This window comes from Acanthochromis polyacanthus, chromosome 11 (genome assembly GCF_021347895.1).
Source record: "Acanthochromis polyacanthus isolate Apoly-LR-REF ecotype Palm Island chromosome 11, KAUST_Apoly_ChrSc, whole genome shotgun sequence".
NCBI lineage: Eukaryota > Metazoa > Chordata > Actinopteri > Pomacentridae > Acanthochromis > Acanthochromis polyacanthus.
The window spans coordinates 19440600-19462122 of NC_067123.1; the positions used below are offsets into that span (position 1 = coordinate 19440600).

At 39.8% G+C, this 21523-nt stretch overlaps 1 protein-coding gene across 2 annotated transcripts in view; it reads left to right on the plus strand.

Moving 5' to 3' along the window:
* Positions 1–20571, plus strand: part of LOC127536027 (CMP-N-acetylneuraminate-beta-galactosamide-alpha-2,3-sialyltransferase 1-like) — a 34790-nt gene extending 14219 nt beyond the window's left edge. Inside the window, exons 1-5 of one of the 2 annotated variants that reach the window (XM_051955228.1) lie at positions 18375–18643; positions 18730–18909; positions 19514–19559; positions 19655–19774; positions 19900–20571. In XM_051955228.1, coding sequence (XP_051811188.1) covers positions 18396–18643; positions 18730–18909; positions 19514–19559; positions 19655–19774; positions 19900–20067 — 762 coding nt within the window. In that variant the 5' untranslated portion in view covers positions 18375–18395 and the 3' untranslated portion in view covers positions 20068–20571. Of the gene's footprint in view, positions 1–18374; positions 18644–18729; positions 18910–19513; positions 19560–19654; positions 19775–19899 lie in introns of those variants that run through there. The other variant, XM_051955227.1, reaches the window with a different exon arrangement.
* The last annotated feature ends 952 nt before the right edge of the window (positions 20572–21523 follow it).

Genomic DNA, 21523 nt, shown 5'->3' on the forward strand with positions numbered 1-21523 from the left:
TATATATAATGAAAGTCGATATATATATAATGAAACTTGATATATATATAATGAAACTTGATATATATATAATGAAACTTGATATATATATAATGAAAGTCGATATATATATAATGAAACTTGATATATATATAATGAAAGTCGATATATATATAATGAAAGTTGATATATATATATAATGAAAGTTGATATATATATAATGAAAGTTGATATATATATATAATGAAACTTGATATATATATAATGAAAGTTGATATATATATATAATGAAAGTTGATATATATATATAATGAAAGTTGATATATATATATAATGAAAGTCGGAATATAGAATGTTCAGATTTTCATTCCATCTATTCAAAGTTTCATTCCATATATTCAGACTTTTTCCTACTGAGCCCTGGAAGGACATGGCAAACAAAAACAGGAACCTTATTGGACATTTGCTCTTCAGATGAGCTCTTCTGTGATTATCTATCTGTCTTCATGGTTGTCACAGGGAACGGCGACGACGTTTGAGAAAACAGGTAATTTTTAGAGATGTTTTGATTCTGAACACTGAACGTGTTAGCATTAGCTTAGCTACTTAGCTTCGACTACATTTGCATCCCTACATAGCTTAAAGGTTAAACACATGCACCATATGTTGATGATAATGATAATATCTATGTTTATCTTTATAGCTGGTCTTAAGGCTAATTACGAGGCAGAGGTCAGCTGCTGCCTGGACACATCCATGATCACGCCACTGGTGGGACACAATTGTACTGGATTTCAGCTGAAGGCTGCTGTTCTGTCCAAACTGAGACATTTTTATTGTGTCATACCCTCCACTGTTGTTAGCTTTTGATTCAATAAATTTTTTGAGATGAGGAAATCACTATTGCATGTTTCTAGTTAAATACCCTACTTTTATGATATATCACTACAGCATGCACTTTTTATATTTTCCATCAATTTCACCCAAAAGTTGAATAACTATTTGTGAGCAGTGTATGTAGACACATAATAGAAGCACATTTCAATAATATATCTGCTGCAGTAGTGCTGTTTATCTACCTAGATTGGTGTAACAGTAAAAAAAAACATATGCTACTGATGTTTCTGACTAAAATCTGCTTGAAAAGCACAACTGCTTATCTGTCAAAATATGTGTAACAAAAGTGTGCACTGAACACTGAATAAAGTCTCTGTACATTATAGACAAAATTTGCATCTCTCATCACAAATTTCTGTTTATTCACCCAAAGTGCATGGGTAAACTACAAAACAGGTGAAGTACTAAAAAAGATTTATTTTCTAGAAAAGCCAATAGTCAACAATGCAGTTTAATTCTGGGACAGTTGCTCCAGCACCGACACCATGGGTCCCATCAGTGCAACCAAGGTTTTCATTCATCTTCTGGATGTTCTGGAGCATGGTGTCTTCCGATCTGTTCCAAGAACCGTTCCTCTGACCTCTCCAGATACTGCAGAGGATCCACAGCAGCTTCCTGGTTCCCTTTTCCTGCATAAAAGCACCAAAAAGTACTAGTTGTCAGTAATTATTTTCTATTTTCATAAACACAGTTAACTTAAAGTAAATGTTCTATTTTGTGATTTTAGGATGGGTCAAAAGACAACATACTGATCATGTTGATGTCTGTATAGTCTAAACAGATCTTACTTGATTTGGTCTGTAGAGAGGAGGACAGCGTGGAGGAGCTGCAGGACGGAACCAGTAAGCTGCAGACTAGTGCTCCTGGTAACTGGACCTCATCATCCAAGGCCGACAACTAAATAAAATGAACAAGACATGCTGTTGATAGCATCTGTAATACAAATGATTTTATCCATTAACTGATTTATTGCTTTGTCCATACAATGTTAGAAAGTGTTACAAATAATACCTGTAATAATTTCCAACAGTGATAAATGCCTTGTTTTATTTTACAACAAAACACACCAAAAGCATCTGTGTATAAGAAATCAGTGCATTGGATTTCCACATCTGCAAAGCTAGAAAATCACACATCAGAATTTTACCTTGAAATTATGAAAATAGCTGCAGATTACCAGTACTCTTTACTTCATTGTGTTAACTTGATCATTTGAATCGGTTTTTTAGACTTGTATTACTGATACGAAACATAATCAACACATAAATTAAAATGTGTTCGCAAAGAGTTCACTGGTTCTTCAAGGAAAATTTCAATGATAACCATATAGTTCAGTAATATGATTAATGGGTCATTGTGTAACAGCGTGGGAGGTTCTGAATACAGGTCTTGGACTGAAATATTGCTGCTGCTTTCCTCCGGTTTTATAAGGAGTTGTTTCATAGCTTGTTAGCTTACCAGCGGCTAACTGGCTGGCAAACAATTGTTCAACGCCAACCTCTAATCAGTGATCCGGTGTCCGGACCGCGTTAGCTGGCGGAACGTTCATAATACTGATGTGGGACTGTTGTAGCTAGCGTATTCATAGTAGGATAACAGCAGGATGTTGGAGAAATAAAACTTACCATTATCAGGATCGCTGGTTTGCATAGCAGACTCTTAGCGCATCGCACTGCTTGAATGTCTGTGTATTTCAGGCCGATTTCAAAATAAAACTCAATAAAATTCTCGTCCGGGTGAGTGTCCTTCATTGTCGCTTCGCCATACGGACATGTCCCTTCCGGGGCTCGGTAGGAAAAAAAGATTTGATATATATATAATGAAAGTTGATATATATATATATATATAATGAAAGTCGATATATATATATATAATGAAACTTGATATATATATAATGAAAATTGATATATATATAATGAAAGTCGATATATATATAATGAAAGTTAATATATATATAATGAAAGTTGATATATATATAATGAAAGTCGATATATATATAATGAAAGTTGATATATATATAATGAAACTTGATATATATATAATGAAAGTCGATATATATATAATGAAAGTTAATATATATATAATGAAAGTTGATATATATATAATGAAAGTCGATATATATATAATGAAAGTTGATATATATATAATGAAACTTGATATATATATAATGAAAGTCGATATATATATAATGAAAGTTAATATATATATAATGAAAGTTGATATATATATAATGAAAGTCGATATATATATATATATATATATATATATATATATATATCAAGTTTCATTATATATATATCAAGTTTCATTATATATATATATCAAGTTTCATTATATATATATCGACTTTCATTATATATATATCAAGTTTCATTATATATATATCAAGTTTCGTTATATATATATCGACTTTCATTATATATATATCAAGTTTCATTATATATATATCAAGTTTCATTATATATATAATTTCCTAAACGGCATGCCATATATATATATATATATATATATATATATATATATATATATATATATATATATACATATGCATCCATGACCTTTTATACCACCGTTTTACAGGCATCTGCTTTCTTTCTGTTAGCTGAGCAGAAGTCTATGTTAGTTTAAATAGGCTTAATTATTTAACAGGACATGATATGGATGCAGACATTTAGGCTATATGTGGATAAAACAACTGCACAGTCAAGCAGCCACTTAATATTTAGGCTACTTTACAATGTAAAACATGATCAACATGAAGTACCTCCATGAGATAATGCCGAGGTCTGACCTGTTTGAACAATGTTTTTATATTTCATCTTAAGCTGCTGCCCCGTCGGGATTTCCCCTAAATGAAATAACTTACTAGGCTGCCATTCAGACAGTTATTCCCTGTAATATTATTACGATTACAAAGGACTACATTTAAACTTACGCATTGATCCGGGCTGTTCTCCACGCCGTCTCTCTCTCTTTTGCAGCTGCAGCGGTGTTGCACTTCTTTCTAAAAACGTGTTCAAACTCGCCATAGGAGCGCATTAAAAACTTCCCGTTCAAAAACGCAGCCTTTCGCTTCCCCGTTTCCATGGTGACTCGTCGAATCGGGGTTCCATTGATGCTGTCTTTTCAGAGTTGCGGTGCACGTGCGTAACTCCGGGTCAAACTACTCCGAGTTGATTAACCCAAGTCATATCAGCCGTTGTGAAACCGAAAACTCAGAGTTTTCTATCTCAGAGTAGATCAACTCAGAGTTGTGGAAGAAACTCAGAGTTTGTAAAACCTGCTTCATGAAATAGGCCCCAGTTCTCCACGGAGGTATGGGTCTTGTTTTAATTGTTTTGATAAAAAGTGGAGCCACTGAGTCTAGTATTGACCTTATTTTATTGTTCAAATTTTCGGTGAAAGAATCGCAGGGTGGTGGTAAAATTTCGGCAGGAGTGCTCTGTAAGATCTGGATAAAATTTTCAGCCACTTCAGAAGTTAGGTAGCGCTTCCTCACTGTTCTCACAGAGGCCTCCCGCTGTTTAAAACTGGTCATTGTAAAAAACACATAGAAGTGGTCAGACACAGCCAGGTCCACAACAGAGGGCACACCAACGGACAGACCATAAGATATGACGAGGTCCAAGGTGCGCCCCCTGCTGTGGGTCGGCTGTGTGACATGTTGCTTAAAATCAAGGCAGTGTAAAAGATTTAAAAAGTCTCTAGACATTATGTCTGAGGAAATGTCAACGTGTAGATTAAAATCACCAGTTATTAAAATTCTGTTAAAAGAGCTATGAATAATTGATAAAAGCTCAGAAAATTCACTAATAAAAGAAGTAGAATACTGGGGTGGTCGGTAGACAGTTATACAGAGGATTGGTGGGCTGCTAAAACGAAGGCATGGTATTCAAATGATGAGTAGCTGTTAAAATTGACTTCGTTCATTTGCATGTTGTTTTTTTGTAATTGAAGCAGTACCGCCCCCTCTTTTGCACCCCCTAGTTGAAAATAAAAAGTTAAAATTGGGTGGAGAAGCCTCGGTGAGAACGACAGGTGCATCAGTGCCAAGCCATGTCTCCATAAGGAGAATGCTGTCCAGGTTATTATCTAAAATTATGTCATTTATAATAAATGATTTGTTTAAAAGAGAGCGCACGTTCAGCACAGCCATTTTAACATCTGTGCTGAACGTGCGCTCATCATATTTATCCAATGGAATGTTAAAAACACAGTTTGATCTAAAAGTAGTCCGAGGTCTCGTTTGTCTGTTCGAAATTATGGTTTTGATTGTGTGATTATTGTCCTGTGCCACTGGGGTCACTGAAGGAGGGGCCTGTATGATGTAGGAGGGGGTAGGCGAAGGTGAGTGTGGGTGAGGTGCAGAGGGCGCGTGTATGGGTGTAGTGAGTCAGGAGGTGATTGTGGTGCAAGACCGGACTGTCAAGTCAATGTTTACTGATAAAAGCCGTGACCCCTCCTGGTTTGGGTGAAGGCCGTCCGGTTTAAAAAGCTGGGGTCTGTTTAAAAAAGCGATAAAATTATCTACATATGGAATACTTTTTCCAAGGCAGTATCCCTTCAGCCATAGGTGCAGCTGGCGGAGGCGACTGGTGATGACGTCACCATAGCGCGGTGGGGGAAGCGGGCCGGAAATAACCAGTCGCTTCCCCGTGTCCAGCATGCGATCCAACATAGACCTGAAATCCCTCTTAAGGATCTCAGATTGCTGGTCTCTGAGATCGTTGATGCCGGCCTCCAGGACCAGCGTGGAGGCTGAGCTGTGCTGAGCACAAAGCTGGAGAGCGGAGGACTCGACCTCCTTGACGCGGGCTCCGGGGCGGCAGAAGGTCAGGCCACCATGCACCTTCACGTGTCTGACCATCGAAGTCCCGACGACCAGCACGGAGGGGGTGCGCTGCTCCACGTGCTGCTTGGAGGTGCGCTGCTGGCGGGGTGAGACCCAGGGTTGGTGGGGCCGGCCCGCGGTTGCTCCTCGCCGTGCCACCAAAGGAGAAGAGGGACCAGGCTGGACGCGCGGACTCCTGGGTTGGCGAGAGCCACGACCAGCTGGGTGGACAAGTCCCGGGGGCGGGTCGGAACACGCTCCCATGGGAGGAAAATCCTGCAGGCTCAGAATATCGTATCCGTTCTCCAGCGGTAGAACCGGAGGCGGAGAAGGGGGAGATGGACGAGCCCTGGCGCCTCTGGTCACCGCTGACCAGGATTCCCTGTCGTCCAAGAGAGGTAGCGGTGAGGAGGAGGGTCCCTCCCGCATTGCCTCAGGGTGAGGAGGTCCACCGGAGCATATGCTGACGGCCTCCCTGAGCAGCTTGGGGCGGTGGGAGGAGATGAGCTTCTCTCGCTGTTTGCTCCACTGTCGCTCGGTGGTCCGTACTGCCCTCCGGACAGCAGCAGTATGACCGGAGGGTGCAGAGGAGACAGCAGCAGGGGCATCAGATGGTGATGACCCCGCCGGAGATAGAGTGGAAGTGACAGTGGGAGGTGGAGAGGAGACGCCGGCAGGTGAAGCTGAGGCTGCCGCCGCCGGAGTGGTGACAGCAGCAGTGGCCAGTGGCGGAGAGGCGGTGATAGCGCCCACTGGATCCGGGTGTGGGGACCTGGGAGGGCAGCCCACAGTGTCGGCGTTTAGTCCAGCACTTGGATCTCTGGGGGTATCATCCTGCAACGCCGCGTAATGGTTGCTGAGGAGGAGCGGCGGAGGGGAATAGGATGACTTCCTTGAGTTTCTGTCTCCACGAACCACGACCTCCGTCCAGGAATCCCGGGGATTAGGTGTTGAGCTGGAGGAAGGACGTGGGCGCACAGGATCCCACAGCAGCGTATCCGAGATTTCGGTGTGGATGGCCAGTAGCCTCTTGGACTCCGATGCAGCCATGTCAATGTAACTTGACAGCATGGATTCCTTCATCCGTAGCTCATCGGACAGCCTCCGGATGTCCTCCCTCAGGTTAGTTACTTCTCTTTTCGTTCGAGAAAGTGTAACACAGCCTTCGCAGTGAGAGGTTCTCCTATGTGCAGTAGACGCCATGTCGTTTAAGGTAAACAACAGTGTTGGCAGTCGAGTTAGCTGTCCGCTAACTTCGCCAAATACACCCCAGGTGCTGTTAACGTCCTCAACACAAACCACTTCGCAGTGAGTCTTGCACTCCGTAAGCTCCCTACGTCCTTGTAGAAGTTATTCTGTGATATGTCTGTCCACTCAGAGTTGTTGTAAAATCCAGTTTTGCTGAAGAGCGGCTAGCGCGCTCGAGATAGACAACTAGCAAGAGCTAGCAAAGTTTACTCTACAGAACAGAAGGATAATGTATTTCTTGACACTTTCAGGTTAAATAAATGAAATTTCCTACTTATACATTAGAATCCTTCTTCAAACATTGATTAAACCCCGAAAAACTGAGCTCTGTGTGTCAAAGCTTCATATTTCGAAGTTTTCTTTTCCACAAAAATATCCCCTCCTGCCTTAAAATGTCTTGATTACCTAGTAATCAAAGTGTATACCATGTTTTTCACTGTGGACTATTTTTTTTAAACCTGCTACCCACTGAGAGCCACGTGAGTGTAGCACACATACAGGACACCCGCACACATAATGTTCCGTTATGATTTATGTAATAAAGCTTGAACAAGACATGAGTACATCCCAGTTGCATGAGCCCTCAGCAGTAGTCCCGTTAAAGTATCAGGTGTTTTCTGCAGTGTGTTTTTGCTATTTTTCTTTTTAAATCACAGAATGGGGTGATTTGGATTTTGACAGACTTTTCAACGTAAATTGGGAATCTGAAAATAATTCAGTTGTTGCAGATGACACTGGTAAAGTTCACTTAACCTAACACAGGAAACATGCCTGAAGATACAGATTCTCAGCCAGGAAGGGTACAACCACCACCAGATAGCCAGGAATGAATGAATGAATGAATATATTTTATTTAAGTGTCATGCACCCATATAAGTGCCCAGCCTGTATGGGCTTATATGACACTAGTCATCAAACAGAGAAGATGGCATACAGTTAAATGAATCATCATAAACATCAGATTGTATACATAGTTTTCAGTCTCAAAGTCCATGCCTTCTCTATATAGCTTGCAATGGAAAATATTTCATTTTCAAATAACCATTTTAACATTTCTCCCTTGGACATCCAAAACAGATCAGGATTAACATTCTGGATGTTTGCAAACAAAACAGTTCTCAAATTCATATACAAAGGACAATAAAACATAAAATGAAATTCATCTTCAACCAAAGACATATCACACACAATACATAGTCTTTTATCCTCGGGGATCCATTTGTAACGACCTACCTCAATCTGTAGAGGCAGCACTCCAGCTCTGAGTTGAGCACACAGAGACCTCTGTCCTTTTATAAAGTAACAATTTACATAAGGCTCTACAGAAAAACAGTCCTTCAACTGAATGTACGTTCGTAATTTTGGTTTACGAAACAGATTGAAGTGCCACTTTTCTTTATAGATCTCAAACAATATCTTTCTCTGTTCTCGTAATTTACACTGCAAATTATTTTGAAACAAGGACTGCAAATTCATACTAACAAGGATTTCAAGGACACCCTTAGTCCAGGGATATTTATGAATTCTATCCCAATTGAATACCCTCTTGGTGAGCCTGTCCTCAGGTAAGAATACAAGGCGGTTCCAAAGTCTTAAGACTTCAATCCTCTGCTTCGCCACACAAGGCTCCCAGCCCATGTCTCCCTCTATGGCTGCCCGAGGGGTAAATTTGTGAAATCCCAGAAAGTACCTTATAGCCCTTTGCTGAACAGTGTTACACTCGGTGTCCTCCCCCGATCCCCATACTCCTGCTGCATAAAACATTATAGGTGCAACCATGGACTCAAACAGCTGAGTGAATATAATAGAAGTCAGATCCGGGCAAGCTTTCATCTTATTAATTACAGCACCTAGGGCTCTCCCAGCAGAATCTGCTAGAGCTCTTTTGCCGGTACAGTAACTCATATTTTCATGAAACACAAAACCAAGATAGTGAACCCTCGTTTATCGCGGGAGTTACGTTCCAAAATGAACCCGCGATAGGTGAAATCCGTGAAGTAGTAAGCTTTATTTTTTACAGTTATTATACAATACTGCACTTGGGGGAGCGCTGCAGCTGCAGCCAGGTGGACGCCGTGGCGGTACTCTTGCCTCAGAGAGCGGGCCGGCTGAATCAACTGGAGCAGTCGGGGGTGGGGAAGGCTCGCGCCGGGCGCTCTTCTCCTGGGGAACGTGGCTGCGGTGGCCAGAGATGGCTGGGGACCACGTTCACTGTCCGGTTGACGGCGGGGGAAAAGAATAATGCTGCTCCGTCGGCTCCATCTTTCAGGGTGTCTCACTACATAGAGACCAAGGAGAGAAATGATCCAGCGCGCCACAGCAGGCAGCGCTGTCCTGTATGGCAGAGGAGACGAGGCGCAGAGACTGTTCACGTTGGTCAGTCCCTTAGCCAATCAGGATGCAGAACACAATGAACTGTTTAAAAAAAGCATAAAAAACTGCACTAAAGAAATCTGTGAAACAGCGAAGCCGTGAAAGGTGAACCGCATTGTCGCGAGGGTTCACTGTACATTATAATGTGCTATATAAATAAATTTGCCTTGCCTTGCCTTACTTATAAGTTACGGAATATAACAACAATGTTTGCCCAAAATAAAATTTATAGTCACTTTGAGGCACCAAAGGTTTTCTGAAATGAACTATTTGAGTTTTTTTTGTTAATAGCAAGTCTCCACTTTATACACCAGTCATTCATAATATTCAACATATTTTGTAACTTATTTTCTTCATCCGCAATCAAAAGAATATCATCAGCATATAATAAAATACTGAGATTAAACGCCTCAATATCTATTCCACAGATAGCCCTCTTAATTTCCTGAGCCAAATCATTAACATAAAGAGCAAACAAAGTAGGAGAGAGGACATCTTCTTGTTTTATCCCAAATGGAGTAGGGAACCAGTCCGTCCTCAGATTGTTCACCTGCACACATTCTTCTGGTGCATTGTATAAGGCTTTGATTGAATTATAGAAAATACCATTAATACCATGCTTAATTAATTTATATTCCAAGAGAACGCTATGTATCTAATCAAATGCTAATTTAGCCAGGAAATGCAGCTGCAGTCCTTTAGCAGTCAGACACACTCGACAAACCAACAGCTTGGAAGACAAACCAAGATCTGGATGCGCAAGGGTTTCTTCAGCAACTGCTTCAGCAGCAGTGGTCAAATCAAGCTAGTGTAAAGTGTTTCACCAGCACTGTACATGACTAACTTTAAAATCATGGCTTCAGAAGCCCCTGATCAATGACACACAGAGGTTAGCCCGGCATTGCTGGTCCCAGGCACACAGGAACTGGACAACCAGGAATTAGAAGAAGATTCTGTGGTCAGATGAGTCCAGTTTCCAGCATTGTCTTCCACCTGCTAATGTGAGGCTACGCAGAAGGCCAGGCAAAGCATCATCTTCAGCATGTACAGTACCTACTGTCAAGCATGGTGGAGGCAGTATCATGGTTTGGAGATGCATGACTGTTCCTGGTGTTGGTCATCTCACTGTCTGTGATGGCACATCTCTGCCAATTATTGTGCCATTCTCAAAACCCACATGTTCCCTTCTGCATGTGCACTGTTCTGTTGAAGTCAAAGCTGTATGTTTCAACAAGATAAGGCCCCTTAAACACATCCAGGGCCAGTAGAACTTGGCTGCAGGAGTTCAGTATCCAGGTCTTACAGTGGCCAGCTTAATCAACAGACATGAGCCCCATTGAAAATCTGTGATGGATTATCAAAAGGTCTGTTTTAAAGTGTAAACCAAAGAAAACAGAATAATTACAGCAGTAATTCAAGAAGAATGGGACAAGATTAGCCCTTAACAGTGTGAAAGGCTCCTGGGGGACATGCCGGCCAGGATTAGAGCTCAACTGCATGCTAATGGCAGGACTGCTAGCTATTAATTTGATGATGTGATGATTTATTTATTTATTGTATTTTCTCTCCTAAAGGTGAGACTATGATGTGGAAGGAAATGCTTCCAGCCTGAAGGAGCTGCAAATTCAGAGTCATGAAGTGAATTTTAAGTGTGTAGCAGAAGGTTCATCCAAGAGAATAGGACAGTACTACTATTCTTAGACTTAAGTTCAGTTTTAACTCGCTATTTGGTTACATTTAGGCCCAAAAATCTTCTGGTCAGATTTGGGAAAATACAGCCATGGCCATAAGTTTGGACACAAGTACCATGACACTTGTGAATCTTCGAAAATACCACAAAATTGTCACTTACAATATAAATACCAGTCATGGCCATCAACCAAAATTAAATATATTTCATTTTGGTTGATGGCCATGACTGGTATTTATATTGTAAGTGACAACTTTGTGATATTTTCTAAGATTCACAAGCGTCATGGTACTTGTGTCCAAACTTATGGCCATGGCTGTAAAGCTCAGCCTTTCATAAGATATTTCAATCTGAGTCTCTATTTTGGGTAATCAGGGTGATGTGTCACACCACATCTCCTTTATGACTGGTTGAATTGCAGTGAGAATGCAAAAGCAAAGGTAGGTTGTTAAACCGGTTTACTTTTGATTCTCATCTAAATTTTCATGCTTTTACCTTAAATTCTCTCGACTTCAGTGAGTTCAAGAAGAAACTTTTCTCTTCACACACTGAATCTTCTAACAAGAAATCAATTAATTTTACGGTTGGTTAGAAAGTCAGTTTCATACAAAGGGGATTTTGTGAGTGTAATGAGCTAAAAAATCATTTGTATATCATTTGTATAATGTCAGATAAGGTTGAGGTTAAAAACTCAACACTTGTGCAGAAAAAAAGTTCTTCCTCATCACCAGTGTTTTGTTAAGCACATATGCAAGAACCACACCTCTCCTCCCCTTTGCCACTGACGTGTCATCATCACAGTAAACCTTCAAATAAGAAGTTGCAGCCAGTTGTCTTGAAGTCAAACTGTCAGTCATCATCCTCTGATACTGATAGGGAACATTTGCACATTTATGATTTTTTCCAGAACTTAATTGATTCTCATTTAAGGTAAGAGATCAATTAAATAAACATTTCCACATTTAAAGTGATGATTCTTGTTTAAAAAGTACAATTATTACTTTATTTGATTTCAGTTTGAAAAATGTATTATGAGTTTATTTGTGACTGAGTAGGAATATGTCCCACAGGAATCAAGTGAACACTGTAGTCAATAATAAAAATATTAATAACAATAATAATAATCATCATCATCACCATCATCTATTATCTCTAATTATTATTATAATTATTATTATTGCTGTTGTTGTTGTTCTTGTTATTATTATTATTCTTTATTAAGTTAATATTATGAATCCACGACTCAGCTCTCTCACTCCTTTTGCTGAGTACAACCCGGTCTCACAAGGATTCGTGAAACTGTCACGTAAATTAATCTATGGTTTTGTGTGCACCAGCATGATTTTCTCATGTTTTTCGTGGTGCACACAACGAAATTCAAACCAATGTATTTCAAACGGAGGATATTTCGTGCCACTCAGAACGTATTTAAAACTACTGCAACTACGAATTTGATTTTATTTTCATATCTGAATCTTAATCACACCTGAACAGAATGTTTAATTAATCAAATATTCCTATATAAACAATAGGTAGAAGTGATATAAATCATAGATGGAGTATCAACATCATTCACATACAGCCATGGCCGTAAGTTTGGACCTAAGTACCATGACGCTTGTGAATCTTAGAAAATACCACAAAATTGTCATCTTACAATATAAATACCAGTCATGGGTATCAGAGGATGATGACTGACAGTTTGACTTCAAGACAACTGGCTGCAACTTCTTATTTGAAGGTTTTCTGTGATGATGACACATCAGTGGCAAAGGGGAGGAGAGGTGTGGTTCTTGCATATGTGCTTAACAAAACACTGGTGATGAGGAAAAACTTTTTTCTGCACAAGTGTTGAGTTTTTAACCTCAACCTTATCTGGCATTATACAAATGATATACAAATGATTTTTTAGCTCATTACACTCACAAAATCCCCTTTGTATGAAACTGAATTTCTAACCAACCGTAAAATTAATTGATTTCTTGTTAGAAGATTCAACGTGTGAAGAGAAAAGTTTCTTCTTAAACTCACTGAAGTCGAGAGAATTTAAGGTAAAAGCATGAACGTTTAGATGAGAATCAAAAGTAAACCGGTTTAACAACCTTACCTTTGCTTTTGCATTCTCACTGCAATTCAACCAGTCATAAAGGAGATGAGGTGTGACTCATCACCCTGATTACCCAAAATAGAGACTCAGATTGAAATATCTTATGAAAGGCTGAGCTTTACAGCCATGGCCATAAGTTTGGACACAAGTACCATGACACTTGTGAATCTTCGAAAATACCACAAAATTGTCACTTACAATATAAATACCAGTCATAGCCATCAACCAAAATGAAATATATTTAATTTTGGTTGATGGCCATGACTGGTATTTATATTGTAAGTGACAATTTTGTGGTATTTTCGAAGATTCACAAGCGTCATGGTACTTGTGTCCAAACTTATGGCCATGGCTGTATATGAGTGTGTGTGTGTTTACAGTGTTTGCAAAATACCTGTCTACAGTCGAGCTTAATTTCAGAATATTCTATTACCTATTATTTTCATTATTATCTATTATTCCCGCTATGAATATTACTGTGTTCAGCACCCCATTGATTTACCCCTGCATTTTGTGCTTCATGGCGCTCGGTGTGCTGTTTGCATGTTGGACATTGTTTTACACAGACACCACCGAAGAAGAAAGGTGCCGAAGTGCTGCACGTTTTGTTTTTTTTTAAAATTGAAACAGGAGTCTGTCCGCATGAGTGTCCAATGGGTTAGGGGTTGTCCATGAGTTTGATATCTTCAATCATGTCAAAAAGTTTTACAGCAGTCGGTTTTTTCATATGTTTCAGTGATGAGAAGAATAGAGACATTTCTTTATGAAACATATTAAAAATAGGTTTACATTTTAGAAATCTGCATTTGTGTATGAAAAATTTCCCTAATATAATACAGCGGACCGGAATCAAACCCACGTCGGAGACCAGCTCTTGTACGTGAGTCGCCTGCTTAACCTGCTGAGCTATATGGGCATCGGATACCCACTAAACAAAATTATTTAATAAATACCAGCGCACCGGCCCTTCGGTCAAACGGCCGAATGATGTTTACACAAATTTTGCCAACCCCCCTGCATTACATTATAAATATGGGACGATGTAATGCAAAATATAGCATTGGATTCGCAACACTTTTACATTAAAAATATAATTACCCATTCGAAATGCCCTAACTCGCTTAAATCTGACCGAGGAGAAATATGACACACGAAGAATATTTGAAAACATTCTATTCAGGTGTGATTAAGATTCAGATATGAAAATAAAATCAAACCCGTAGTTGCAGTAGTTTTAAATACGTTCTGAGTGGCACGAAATATCCTCCGTTTGAAATACATTGGTTTGAATTTCGTTGTGTTCACCACAAAAAACATGAGAAAATCGTGTTGGTGCACACGTAACCATAGATTAATTTACATGACAGTTTCACGAATCCTTGTGAGACCGGGTTGCTGAGTATGGCTATAAATAAATGGTGATAGTGTTTTATTCATTCATAACTGTAGACTTACTTGTGCATTTCACCACACACTTTGTCCACAGCCTGGACCTGTTTTTCAGTCACAAGCGTGACAAATCCAGGAAGATGTCCAAATTTGAGGTGTTTATTTTACTGCTGTTTCTCACCGGGGTTAGTCTGTTCATAACAACCCACTTCAACTTAACTGTCTGGTTCCACTCTCTACAACAAAGCCCATGTGCTTGTGAGAAGTGTTTATCAGAAGACAAGCTGTTGCTCATGCAACGTTTCAACAGTTCTGTGGAACCATTTTTGTCTGTGAACTACAACCTGTCAGAGGATGCCTTCAACTGGTGGAAGGTAAGTCACTCATCTGCCAATAAAGAGTCATCCTGCAGTTATCAGATGAGAATATATGCATATAAAATACACCTTCAATGTATACTGACAGTCAATAGAAACTTTGAGGTAGAAATGTACGCAGAATTCTACTTGTAGGGGGGTTGTAATTATTCATTGTGGATTTACTGATGATCTAGTGCCCTGGTAGTTGAGATAATGATGAGTTGTCGTTTTTTCATGATTCATTGCACATTGGTTGGTCACTTTGCAAAAGTGAACCAAATACACACCAAGCAATACTCAGTGAGTATCTGCACAATTTGAGAATGGGTTTTGAAGACCTATATAAAGGCCCAAAAAAGGCCACCATTGTTAGTCCAGTGAACAGCATCATGCCGCGTCTATCACATGAACGTCTCCGGGCACTGGGTATGGTGGAGGCCGGTTTGAGCTACAGTGATGTAGTCAGGCGTATGGGCTGTTTCCAACCCACAATCAGAAGCCTGGTCCAAAGCATGCGCCGACGGATTGCTGCCTGCATCAAAGCAAGTGGAGGCCATACTCGGTATTGACTGTTGTGGCTTTGTGTTTGGCAGGTGCTGTTTTCTTTTGTGAATTCTTTATTTTGAAATCATTCTTGAAACTTCAGATTTTTGTTTCTGTATGCCAATATGCTAAACCAGGGATGGGGAACGTCCGGCCTCCGAGCCGTATACGGACCGCGAGACCATTTCAAATGGCCTGCAATGCAATACAATTTTTATATTTTATATCTTCATTTATGCATATATGAATAAATAAAACATTATGGGCAGAAAAATTGCCAGGCATGAGTTTTCTGAGAAAAACAGACGTGTCTGAGTCAACGTCAGGGTCAGTGAATACAGCATGCGATGTACGTGTCATTGCATTGGGCCGGAGTGATTGACGCAAGACAAGTGATGCATCATGGCGACTGTCAAGAAAAGGAAGGTGGATGCAGAGTGCCGCGTATTCCAGGAAAAATGGACAAATGACTTTTTCTTTGTTGAAGTGAAAGGCAAGCCAGGGTGCCTTGTGTGTGGCGAGGTGCTGGCGGTGATGAAAAAGGCAAATGTCGAGCGCCATTACAGCTCGAAACATGCTAAACTCCAGGAGTTGAGAGGACAAATGCGTTTGGATAAAATTAACACTCTTCGTCGGAGTTTGGATGCTCAACAAGCAGCTTTCACACAACTACAGACTGACAGAGAGAATATTACGCGTGCAGGTTTTGTGGTGAGTGAATTAATAGCCAAGAAGCTGAAACCTCATGCTGAAGGAGAGTTCGTGAAGGAGTGCCTGGTAGCCACGGCGGAGCTTCTCGCGCCCGGCAAAGTGAAATTATTTAAAAGCGTCAGTTTGTCTCGAAGAACTGTTTCAGACAGGATTACTGATATGGTGCAAGATATTGAAAAAAACACTGAAGAACACTGCAAGAGACTTTGAGGATTTTTCTCTGGCTTGTGATGAGACAACAGACATCACAAACACAGCGCAGCTTGCCATTTTTGTGCGTGGGATTACGACCGAGTTTGAAACGAAGGAGGAGTTGCTGTCTTTGCAAGCCATGCATGGCACTACTAAAGGTGAGGATTTGTTCAATCAAGTTATTGTGGCCATGAACAATTTTGAACTGCCATTTGAGAAGTTGAGCGGCATCACCACTGACGGAGCTCCCGCAATGGTTGGCGCGCAAAAAGGATTGACTGCATTAGTCAAAAAAGAAATGAGCCGTCTGAGTCTGGATCCAAGTGATTTAGTTGTATGCCACTGTATCATACATCAAGAGAGTTTATGTGCACATTCCCTGAAGCTTACCCATGTGATGAAAACAGTTGTGTCCACCGTAAACTTCATTAAAAGCAGACGGCTGAACAACCGCCAGTTCATGGAGCTACTCAGCGAGCTTGAGTCAGAGTATGGTGATCTGGTGTATCATTGTGAAGTGCGATGGCTGAGTCGTGCAAATATGCTCGCGCGGTTTTATACACTGCGGGAAGAAGTCAGACGCTTCATGGAGATGAAGGGCAAACCTGTCGTGGAGCTCAGTGATGGCAAGTTCCTCTGTGATCTGGCCTTCATGGTGGACATCAGCAAGCACCTGTCAGAGCTAAACATGAAGCTGCAAGGTCCCAATCAGCTCATCAGCTCTCTGCTTTCAAATGTGAAATCATTTGAAGTGAAGTTAAGGCTGTGGCAAGGACAACTGGAAGGGGGAAACACTGTGCACTTTCCCACCCTACAAGAACAAAAGCCTGATGTTACAACTGAATATGCTGGTGAGTGTGCAAAACTCATCTAGGCATTTGATGAGAGGTTTCATGATGTGAAAAATACACAAAAGGACCTCGACATTTTTGAGACGCCATTTAATGTGCAGCCATCTGATGTGCCAGACAACCTTCAAATGGAAATAATTGAGCTGCAAAACAACAACGAGCTCAAAGCCAAGTACAACAACCTCTCTCTGCTGGACTTTTACAAACTGTATGTCTGTGCTGAGGATTTTCCCATCCTGAGGAGACATGCCCTGAAGTTTGCATCTCTGTTTGGGACAACGTACCGCTGTGAACAGTTCTTTTCAAAACTGACTCTTGCAAAGACTCGCCTCCGCTCAAGACTGACTGACTCAAACTTGGAAAACCAGCTTCGAGTAGCATCATCATCACTGCCAGCTGACATCAGATGCCTCGCTAAAGAAAAACAGTTCCAGCCATCGCATTAGGTGAGTCTACAAATGCAGCAATCATGAGGCTTAGTAACACAGCAGTTATAGACTTTCTTTGTCTTTTTTTCATCACTTGTTATGTATTCATAATAGTATGGCCCTTGGAGGACTTTATAAAAATTGAAATGGTCCTTGATATGAAAAAGGTTCCCCACCCCTGTGCTAAACAAATGATTCATATGAAGAAAATCGAGTTTCGGGCTTCAAAATAAAAATTATGTTGAAAAATATGGTCTCAAAGTTTCTATTGACTGTCAGTGTACATATATATATGACAATGCATGATTATTTGTCCTGGCAAAGACACGTGGGTTTCAATGATCCCATTACAGAAAATTCAGAAACTCAGGATTGCCATTTGCAGCAGTGTTTATAAATGTTGGCTGAATTCTGATTAAAGATCAAGAAAATCTTTTTGTCTTGAGAAAGACAAACCTTCTCTTTGTACTGTGGTCCTCAGCAAAAGTTCAATGAAGACACCAGTCTTTGAACAGATATGCAATGCCATAATGATGTGACTCCATAAAGACTCTGATTTGACTCATTCTCATACATATGGATGAGGAGGGACATCATCCACCTCCTAGTAGGCGAGAAGGTGTATTTTCCACACCAACGAGTGTCTAACCTGTGGAAAAGCAGCAGGTTCTTAGAGGGTTCGCAAGTTGAACCAACTCCAAACCAGCTCCAGCAGGAGCCCAGAACTAGCAACTGATTCTCATTGGTAAAAGAGAAGTAGAAATACAAATGTTCTTGTATGCCTGTTTGCTCACATAATGCAAATGATAACTGATTTAACAACAGAGTATGTCTGGTATTTCTGTCAGCGCTTACAGAATGAAAGGCGCAGCTTCAGCACCTATAAAACAACAGTAGAGAGGCTGTTTCAGATGTTCCCACCAACTCCAGATCTAACAGAACCCAGCCCTGACCGCTGCAGGACTTGTGCTGTGGTGGGAAATTCTGTTAATTTACAGCGATCACACTACGGACCTCTGATAGATTTCCATGATGTCGTCATAAGGTAAATATTAAGCTCAGAGAAATCTTCTTTCGTCCAAATATTTCTGAAAAAAAAGTGATATAAGTATTCTGGTGTGTACTCCTTAGAATGAACTTTGGTCGTATCAACGGCTATGAGGAAGATGTTGGGACCAGAACAACTCATCGTGTCATGTATCCAGAGAGTGCCGTGGATTTAGACAACACCACTCATCTTGTGCTGTTTCCATTCAAGATACAGGATCTTGAGTGGCTCATCATGGCCTTCACAACAGGATTTACTGGAAAGTGAGTTATATTCTTATTCACTACATGCGTATGATTTGTCCCCATTTATATGAAGATGTGTTCAGTGTAATCTAACAAACAGGCATTAAGACATAATGAATGAAACCATATCATGATTTCTCTTCCGCTATCTTTAGTAGATGGTCAACTTTTAGTTTCATATTCTTCAAAGATTTTTAATACATGTGAAGACATAACCGTTTCCTTGTAAATATGATTTCTATTGTTCATATAAAGGCTTTTTTAAAAAAAAAAAAAAAGCTGCAATTGTATTATCATATGAGATGATGGAAGACTTGGATAGACTAGGTTATTCAGGGAAAAATAAATAAAGTGAAACAGAAAAACAGACAACACTATGCAAGGTTAAACATTAAAGTAGTGAAATCACCAAGAAAATTGCCAAGGGTTCATAGAGTTCATGAATGAAGTGAAATCTCATAACCTACTTCAAATGTTAACAAAGTTTGTCAAAGACTGTGGGAGTAGAACAATCTCCTGAAGTCTGCTTTCACATTGTGTCTGTTTAGCTTTCTTTTGGAATGTCCACAAACATATTTTATCAAGTAGTTCATTTGATTTTGTCATTTCATGCTGTTTCTAGATCATATGCGGCAGTAAAATCCAAGGTTCAAGCTAACAAGGATTTGGTGAGTATTATGTTCACTGCATTCAGCAGTGAGCTGTCTGCAAAAGTAATGATAGATAAAAAATAAGCTGAAACATTAATTCAGATTCCTAACAGGTAATGGTGGTCAATCCAGCCTTCATGAGGTATGTTCATGACATCTGGCTGGATAAAAAGGGCGGGTATCCATCCACTGGCTTTATGGCTTTGGTTCTTGCGCTGCACATCTGTGATCAGGTAAGTTCATTTCTAATTTCTCTTAACTGTGAAGTCTACAAAGTTGTCAGTTTCTGTATAAGTGCTCGAAAATAAGCAACAAGATATGTTTGTGATAGTTTTCCTGTTCATTTTTGTGTTCCAAGGTCCGTGTGTTTGGTTTTGGTGCAGACAGTGATGGAAACTGGAGCCATTACTGGGAGAAGCTTAAAAATAAAAAGTTACGAACTGGACAGCATCCTGGAAAGCATGAGTATGACATTATCCAGCAGTTGGCTGAGGAACAAAAAATCCATTTTTTTACTGGGCACTGATCTTTTATCATTTAAAGTTAAATATACAAGTGATTCTATTGAGACTATAGGAACTGATTCAGTGGAATGAACGAATATTACTGTCAATCCTGTACAAAGAAGGGCACATGTGCTAAGCTGCTGCGCTAAAATTTTTCCATGTGCTTTTATTGTTTGTGTTGTTCCTCTCTATTACAGAGAAAAAAATACAAATATTTTCTTTTTATTATCTTCTTTAATGCTTGTCCAGGTTGTTTTCTCCTGACTAGATCTTTGCTTGTGTTGTATCTACTCTCAGATGTACGTTGCTTTGGAAATCAGCGTCTGTAAATGAAATTATAGAATCAATGTGTAAGTGAAATTTTTTTTAAAACGGGAGGAGGTGGGGATCATGGTAGTGGTGAGCTGAATTATAACAAAAGGTGACTTGTATGATAACTAAAAACAAAGGCACTGTATTTAACTTGTGTGATATGACCTCTGTGGAAATGTTCTGTCTGCACAAATAAATGAAAACAAAAATGGAATTAAGCTCAATTGCAAGATTGTCTAAACATAGCTCTTTCTTCTGAAAACAGTGCTCTAGAAGTACATTAAAATGTTATGTCAATAAAATAGATTTATTTTTTCCTGAAACACACTAAGAACAGCAAATGTTCATTTCCACATTTCTCCATTACCGTCTGCAGTCTTTGTCAAAAGGTCAGATTGCTCAGGAAAAGTAAAGATTTTACTAACAAAGATGTGTTCAGTGAAAGTTCATGCAGGTTTCATGCTGTAAAGTTCTTAACTGATCAACCATTAACTTACTTGAATAACCAGAAACCAGCCAGTGGAGAGAAAAGGGACAAGTGACTCAAATGGAATGTTAAAAAAACAAACAACAAAAAAAACTTGTTTCCTTATGCACATCATAGAGGGGCAGATTTATGTATTTTCCATGTTGTGACAATCCTGTAATCTAATCTTTGACTTTCTCTGTAGTGCATAACAGCCTAAAATTAGACCTCTGACAATGTCAATATGTATGGTGATACATAGAGGGTGCTCTTTCACTTTTTGTAATAACTGGAAGATACCAAACCTAACTGTCCAGCTTGACTCATAGTACTATCATCAGTGGCAAGAAAAGCCCAGTGTCCTGCTATGACTGGTATGGCCCCATCATGTTCATCAGACTTGGGTTTCATGACGAGACAGGAGACACTGAAACAGCTTCAGTTCACAAGAGAACTGTGGCAGAAACACCATACTGACCAAGCACCTTGAAAAACTGAGTGCATGTGTACAGAAAGCAGCTTGTGGTGTTTAAAAAGAAAGCATAGTCACAATCAATATTGATTTCAAAAGTTTCCCAAGTCATATTCCAATAATCAGAATTTTATATGTTGATTTCCCGGTATGGGCTGCAAAATATAAAATATAAAACATATTTTGACTTGGGGCTGCACAGTGTGGGAGTGGTTAGCATTTTCGC